This window comes from Gymnodraco acuticeps, unplaced genomic scaffold (genome assembly GCF_902827175.1).
Source record: "Gymnodraco acuticeps unplaced genomic scaffold, fGymAcu1.1, whole genome shotgun sequence".
Classification (NCBI taxonomy): domain Eukaryota; kingdom Metazoa; phylum Chordata; class Actinopteri; order Perciformes; family Bathydraconidae; genus Gymnodraco; species Gymnodraco acuticeps.
The window spans coordinates 944006-952397 of NW_022992040.1; the positions used below are offsets into that span (position 1 = coordinate 944006).

Here is an 8392-nt window from a genome sequence, read left to right on the forward strand (position 1 = left end):
CAACCTGCCTGCTCCTCTTTCCTAACTTCGCCACACTGCCTGACTTCCTGTCACTGAGCTCCGGGCCACGCAGCAGAATGGCTGCGTTCCTGCGAGCTCGTAAATATGTTCGTTGTGTTATCCGTTTCTCCGACCGTGACCTGTAAACGCTACTGTTGAAAACGTGTGACGGGAAACGAGGATAGCTACTATATAAGCCGCCATGGTGGGTCACCATGCTTTAAACTGTTGTTGTTATTATTCAGGAAGAAATGTGTTAGCCAGTTAGCCAGCTAACGTAGCTAACGTCACCTTGCTGGAGAAGTTGCTGCGACGTGTCTCTAATGGGGTTCACTTTTTTACTAAACATTTTATTGATCAGATTTGAACTTAAAGTACTTCATAAATCAACGATAAACGTGCATGAGATTGCATTGAGACACTTGAATTAATTTCGTGTATCGTCTGTTTAGGTAACGTTAGCATTAACCAACATGGGGGGGTGTGCTGTTGTTTTTAATGAGATTAGGTGTTTACCTTCAGTTGCCTTCAAGTTCTTTGCACAAGTTTCCGACTGCAGATGCAGTTTTTTTCACATGCTGATTATTATGCATGCTTTTTTGTCTTTGCATTATTTCCCTCATCTAACACTGCATGTGTTTTTGATATAAATGACACCGTTTGTAAAAGTACGACTGTGCAGAAAAAGTGACTAACATTACAACAAAAATATGCAAAAGGTAACAATAAACAATGTTTGATAAATAAATAAACATCAAATGTGTCTTTATAAAGATTAAAATCAAATTGTGCAATAGTAGCAAACATATCCTGTTCGTAGTATGTATGTTGTTCCTTTATAAACTGGGTATAACCAGAAGGTCTACTTTTAATTAAAAAGAGTTACTTAATGTAACGACAATGCAGGCCCGGTTCCAGAACAAAGTGACTCAGGGTGCATCTGAGATTAGAGAGGGTGCTGTGGTAAAGTGCTATTTTTACAAGTGTGGAGTGGACCTAACACCCTCTAGGGGGGTCCTCACCTCCTCTGGGGGGGTCCGGGGGCATGCTCCCCCGGAAGATTTATTTTTTAAATATTGAAGTTAAAAGCATCAACCTGGTGCACTTTGAGAGCAACATTAAGAGATCTATGTGCTCTTTGCTTGATTCATGCCTTCCCAGTCCCTTATCACGTAGCCTATAAGAGCATGGCGCCAGTTGTTGTAGCCAGTTGTGGTGAAGGCATCTGACTTACTTGAACCGAAATGTCTATTCTATATTCCAGCCAATCTCTGTTTTGAAACCATGAGCTGCAAAATGAGCGCCTTACCCCACTGCACAGCGAGTTGGGTACTTTTTTTAATATACCTGGGCAGGCTCTGTTTTGCCGAGGTCCTCTGGCACTTGCGGGCCGCTGAGGGGTGGCGGTGTTTGGGGCAACGAAGACGGCTGCGGCTGCTCCGCCTCCGTGGGCGAGGCGGGCAAAACCGGCGAGTCGGGCGTTAGTGTCCATGACAGTGGCCGCGGGTAACGTAATGTCCCCATGATCTGAACTGTTATTACCAGCAGTAGATGCAGTGTTACTGCTGGCGATAAGGGCTGGTTGTTTAAGGGCTGGTTGTTTTAACCATGTTCTGATGTCCATCACTGACTGCTGTGTAAGCACCTTGCAGATGACGAACGTGCAGCGGCACAGGTCACGCACACCTGACATAATAACGTTACTTACCGTTTAAATTGACCAAATAAATGCAGCACACAATGTTATTTAACCACAATTACAAAGTATTTTATTTCAACTCAATTCTTCTTCTTCTTATTATTGCTATTATTATTATTATTATTATTATTATTATTATTGCTATTATTATTATATATGTAATATTTTTCACTTTTCATTTATTTATTTTTTCACTTTTATTTTTTTTTCATTTTTCAAATCAGGGTGCATAACGACTCAACTGAGGGTGCAATGCACCCTTATGCACCCCCGTAGAACCGGGCCTGCGACAATGCCAAAGCAGGGATTGAAAAACAAGCACGGATTCGTAAACTCTTGTTTTTGTTGACAAACGTTGTATTTTGCCCATCCTTTTAATTTGTAGAGGGCGAGGCAAAACAGCTGGGTGGACTGAAGTCATCTGGGAAAAAAGTTATTTACAACCACCAGAGCCTGGTAGCTCCTGGGATGAACTTTAAATAATATTTCCCTTTTTTTCTTGTGCAGGCTGAAGAAAATACTGATATAAGCAGCATGATCGAGGACGAAGATTCAGATGATCCAAATATTCAGGTGAGAAATCTTCTATAGGCTTAACTGAAAAGTAGAAACGCTGTATTGGCACATAAACACATATCTTCTAAACTTGAGATTGTACTTGTCACACTGTTTCTAAAACTAGTAGCTCCTTGGTTTTCTTCAGTTGGGATTTGCATGGGCTATGCGTATGTGTAAGCCAAAATGTATGAGCAAAGTAATGTAATTATTATTTAAGTACAACAAGAAACCATTATTTTTTTGTGACCAACTTTATTGTGTTCTAGTTGCCCTCTCAGAGGGACATATATATATATAGACGCAAATTATTTAAATGATAATACAGAAAGAAAGAGAAAAAACAAAGGAAAAATATAGGGATTCCCTTGCCCACGACAATAGTCCTATGCATATGGGGCTTAATCAAACTTAGTTGACAGCATTTCCTGGTTGACAGGTAATATTTGTGTATCATTTCATACTGGAAATTGTGGTTATGTGATGTTAGAGAGATGTTATTCCATAATCTTTTACAATAAATAGCCTGTGTGTAGTAAAATAAACCGTTATTTTTTAAATAAAAATAAAGAATCCGGAAGGTGATTTGTGATGTTTTTTTTTCTCAAATAAGTGAAGAGAGAAAATCTAACTTTTTAATTACAGCAGCCATGTAAAAGCTAAATGTACACTTTTTCACATGGTTCCTGAATCTTTTTTAAATTATATTAAGTTTAATAGTACGTTTGAGTACAAGGTACAATGTTTCTAATGTGTTTTATGCTCTTAATGTCTTTCATTTTTGTAAAGCACTTTGAATTGCCTTGTGTTGAAAAGTGCTTTATAAATAAACTTGTCTTGCCTTGTCTAGACTTAATACCACTTAATACCTTTGTTATTGAATTGCAGACGGAGCTGACTGCTTTCAGAGCTCAATGGATGTCTGAACTCAAAACGAGCTCTGGAGCAGGTGGATGGAGTGGCCGACAGCTGCGAGCGCAAGGTCTGAAGAGGACACAAGATATCGCACGTGAGGAGAAAGTAGGTGTTATTGGGATTTCTCCAGGTCATGTACTTGGATGTCTTGCAAAGTGCTTTCACTGGAAGGTGCTCTGCTGCTGAATGACTGACGTTTCCCCCCCTCAGGCCACAGAGCTGTTCCTGAGAGCTGTTCAGGAAGAGCAGAAAGGAGCCGTCTATGTGGGTACGTATGAAGGATGTGTGGTGATCAGAATGACCCGTGAAAGGGTGAGAGATGTAAGGTGTATCACCATAAGAAACAATTATTCAGGAACTAATGAAAATGGCACAATGAATTCACAAACTAACTTAAACTTGTGGAAAATGCTAGGCAGATCTTATTTAGATAATACATGCAGTTATAACCGTCAAATATCATCTTAAAAGAAACAAGGGAAGGCTTTGAACACTTCATATGTAATAACTACTACCTTTAACAGTTTGAGTTTGTTTAATCCACACATAGTTTTATATTTTATTTATGACATTTTTTAAATTGATGTCTTTACATTTTGATGTTGTTGTAACTTTCGATGTCTTTCTTTACTTGTAGCTATCAAGTTCTACCGCATGGCTATGCAGCTGGTGCCTGACATTGAGTTCAGAATCAACTTCAGCCGCCCCCCCCGATGCAGACCAGGCTGGAGGGAAATAGTAAGCAGCTTTTTATTTTTGGAAATGACTACATCTAAATCTGCAATGTTTAAACATCCTGTAATTTTGTATTATTAGCTAAAACTTTTAAACTTAAGTATGGGAATTAACCTCGAATACATTTCATTACCAAAGAGCTGTTGTGCTACACTAAAAGTGCTTGTTGCATTGTTTTTAAATGATGCAAACTGTACTTTTCTTTTAATTGCAGCAGGGAGGACAGTGTTGATGGTGAGATCGAGGATCTACTCTCATATTTTGAGCAGGATCTTAATCTGGACTGTTCCCTTCCAAAGATCTGCACTCCTCAGTTGGATTTCACTCAGATGCACATCTCAGGTACCAAACTGATTTTCATTTAGATTGTAGACATGTCTAAAACCAATTATAGACTTCTATATTTTAACACATTTGTCTCGTGATTTATTTGACTGCAGAATTTCCCCGGGAAATCCTAATGTACATTTTCCGTTGGGTTGTGTCGAGCGAACTGGACATGCGAGCCCTGCAGCAGCTGTCCTTGGTTTGCCGGGGGTTTTACATTTGTGCAAGGTGAGCCCCTCTGTTATTACAGATATGATGTGTGACAATTTGCCTCTCAACATTCCTGATGTTGGAACGGGCAAACTGGGGACTTTACATTTTGAATGCACAAAAGATGTAATTATGGAAAGACAGTTATATATGCAGGGTTTTAGGTTTACTCTTGCTTATTATTTTGACTTTTTTTTTTTCCTCCAGGGACCCTGAGATTTGGCACTCCGCCTGTTCAAGAGTGTGGGGAAGGAACTGCACTAAAATTGCACCTTTCAAATCCTGGAGGGAGATGTTTCTGCAAAGGCCTCGTGTGCGTTTCGATGGTAATCAAATGCTTTATCGGTCACTTATTTTGGATTCTGTGTCTTAGTTTACAGTATGATACCGTTACTGATATGTTATATTTCCCAACCCATGTCAGCCCTATAAAATAACAGTTTCAATAATAACATATATAAATAAATAAATAAAACAACAGTTGTTTTGTTACAATATTTTGAATAATTTTGAGACATGCATGCTCCTAACAATATGTAGTGTGAAATTGCTGATCAGTTTTTTGGCTTTGTAGTAAACAGCGCAACTAAGCAACTGGTCTTGGGGTTTTATTATTCTCCACAACAATGATTAATTTATGATAATAAAATATTGGTGCAAGCCTTATGATAATCTTTGTATGCATTATACACTCAAAATCAATGTCTCAAAATATTGCTAATGCAAACAATATTACAGCATTCTTAACTCTTCTATTATCACTGCATTTAACATCATACAACATGACTGTCTGGCAGTGGCTCAGTCAGTAGGGGTTTGGACTGTGAGCCGTAGGGTCGCAGGTTCAAGTCCCGAACAGACCTAAATATGGAGTGTGGACTACTACTTGGGAAGGTGTGCCGTGTTGCCCTTGAGCAAGGCACCGGACACCATCCCCACTCCCCATTGTTCCCTGTACAATAGCTGCCCATAGCTCTTAGTACTAAGATGGGTTAAAAGCAGAGACCAAATTGTGCTATGTGTGACAAATATAGAGGGTTCATCCTCCAATTCTATATATTTTTCTATTTACTTGATGTTAAGCTTTCCATGCATTTTACTTTCACAGGTGTTTACATCAGCAAAACATCATACATACGTCAAGGAGAGGCATCACTGGATGGATTTTACAGGGCTTGGCATCACATTGAGTACTACAGGTAAATTGTTGACTTCAAACATTATCTTTGATTGTGCGTTGTATAAGTATACAGGCTAAAAGCTGAAATTGTTATATCAGGTACCTGCGCTTCTTCTCTGATGGCCACGTAGTCATGGTGACCTCCCCTGACGACCCTCTGAGCGTTGTTCCTCGTCTGCGCACTAAGAACGTCAGGTACACCTTTCCCTTTTTCTGCTAACTCAGCTAGAACGATTTCAATAAATAGTCATTTAACAGACTGAGTGGCAGTACTTTTCACAATTGTTACATTTTGTTTGATTTCACAGAATGGAGTCTGTTCTGCACGGTCATTACCGTCTGTCACAGGAGACGGACAATCAAACCAAAGTTTTTGCTGTTGTCTGCAAGAAGAAGGAGGAGGTGAGAATAACCTGGGGGGGGTTTGGGGTAACATAAGGATGTATATGAAGGAAAAAGACAGTGTTCACTGTACATCCTTTAAAGCTCTGATCAGATAAAGAAACTGAGATTCAAATATGAGCTGTTGCACCACTCATTCCTTCATTGGTAGAGTCAAAGTAACACATTACTGAGGCACATGAATGTAAATTGACCATTTCCAAAAATAAATGAAAACAGTTAACCTCTCAGTTCATGGCTCAGCTTGTAAACTGTGTTATTTGTTTTACAGAAAGCAACCGAGTTTCAGAAGAATCGGTTCTGCAGGCGGAACCAGTCTCCGGAGGTTGAACACAACTTCCACGTTGGACTGCATCTGTCCTCTGGGGGGCTTCAGAGTCTCAGTAAGCTGTCGTGGATCCATCACTCCTGCCACATCACTTACAAGTAAGAGATACAAGTTGTAACAGTAGTTAAGATGTGTTTTATCCTCCATTTGTTTTAAAAATTGACATTATTTCTTTTTTTCTAGGCTGAGTGGGGAAACGATTATCACTGCGTTCGACCTGGACAGCATGTACCAGCCCTTCATCTTTGCACGTGTGAAGAGCTACACTGCATTTTCCATTCAGCCTCTTTAAGCAGCCTGGAGACCTGCACACAATCCCAGCAAGACAACAGCAAAAGTTCCTCTACCATTATCACAGAATGCATTCTCCTCAGCTTGGTTAATTTGTACTGCAGCTTGAATATGATGTTATATAATCGAACATTCATGTTACTTATGAGATCACTTTTTGTTGATGGTTTACAAAATAGAATACTACTTATTTTCTGATTTCAGAAACTATAATAATGTGCTGAGAGCTAAAATAATTAGCAACCTTTCCCACCTGTTCCAAGCATTGAATGTTTACACTGTGTTTCATGGTTCACCTTCTCCCTCAAATAAAAAGTGGTGAAAATGTAAAGAATTACATGTATTGTCAAGTACTACATTGAAGGAAATTGGGTAAATCTTAAAAAAACTGAAATATCAGACACTCGGTAGTGATGTAAAACCAGGCCTTTATGTATCCAATATAGCTATAGGAATAGAGGAACAATGTTACATCATAGAAAAAAAATATGGAGATCCTATTACACAACCTCAGTGAAAATGTGATTTCAGACTTCTACAGTTCATCATTTGTCTTGCTGAGGACAGGCATTATCCACGTATTCCATTCTCTGAGAACCAAACACAGATTGATCAAACAGGATTTGCAGAGGGAATAAAATAATGAATGTGAAAGTTGTATTGGATTATGCTAAATGATTTGTGGCTGGTTGACCTGACCTTAGTTGATTTTTCAACAAAGGAACTCTCCAGTAATAACTCAATAAAAATGGCAAGACAATTTATTTCTGTTTAGCTCAACTTCAAACCAATGCAGCATTGTATTACTACTCTGGACAATTAGGACATATGTACAATGTTTTGGGATTTAAGTCAATCTTCTATTTTATATAAAAATCGTATCACAACGCAGCTTACTGAGAGCCTGGGTTGGTCCAAATGTAACAAAAATATGCCTACCAGTACGACTAAAACATACCACTCTACATCTCGTCTGGTTAAGCTGTTTAAGAGTAAAATAGGACAAACTGGTTTTACAGTACATGGGTTTATGTGCCAGACTATTTGTTGGTCGGGTGCAGTTACTTCCTGGAGTCTGGACTGGTTGCCTTTTCTTACCCTGGCTTTTAAATTTCACAGTTTTGATGTTGATTCACACTTAAAGGCTGATGTAGAGAATTTGTCCAATACATCATTAACAAAGAAAAGAGTAAACTGACACATTCTTATCATAGTGCATCTTTCAAGGAATAACTTTGAGACTATCAACCCGCTGTTTGTATCATGGCTGGCCAGAAGACATGCTAGCAAAGCTCACAAACTGTCGCTCTGTCCTTAATTAAAATGTGAGCTGTTTGTGAAACACCAGAGCGACAAGTCTGCATGGTCCAGAGGTGGATCAAGAGAGTGATAGCCATAGTGGAGTAAAGGTTAAACATGTGTTAAAGCTTTAGAAGTTTGTTTTATACTAAAATTACCTTTAGAACACATCTATCGTCCTCTTCAGTTTTTCACTTTCTACAAGAAACCATAATATCTGTATTATTCCCATTGTAAAAACTCAACTTTACAAATAAAGAAGAAAATAATCTGATTTAAAAACCCAAAGACGTATTTTTTCCAGTGCAACATTTTATTTTATGTAAATTAGTTTCTCGTGCGCACGAGAAACGTACTCGTTTTCCTGACATTATTTCTTTTGTCATTTTTTTTATGTCTCTTAAACCGTTATCTCGACTTTTTTTTTTTTCACAAGATACTTTCTCGTGTG

At 38.7% G+C, this 8392-nt stretch overlaps 1 protein-coding gene across 1 annotated transcript; it reads left to right on the top strand.

Moving 5' to 3' along the window:
• Window positions 1-44: 44 nt before the first annotated feature.
• fbxo9 (F-box protein 9) lies at window positions 45-7406 on the top strand. The gene is given in 14 exon segments (XM_034201853.1): window positions 45-205; window positions 2207-2272; window positions 3143-3274; window positions 3380-3437; window positions 3807-3874; window positions 3876-3907; window positions 4119-4246; window positions 4345-4459; window positions 4649-4767; window positions 5550-5640; window positions 5721-5816; window positions 5930-6023; window positions 6295-6449; window positions 6535-7406. Coding segments are annotated over 14 exon segments (1266 nt in total). The 5' UTR covers window positions 45-202; the 3' UTR covers window positions 6644-7406.
• The last annotated feature ends 986 nt before the right edge of the window (window positions 7407-8392 follow it).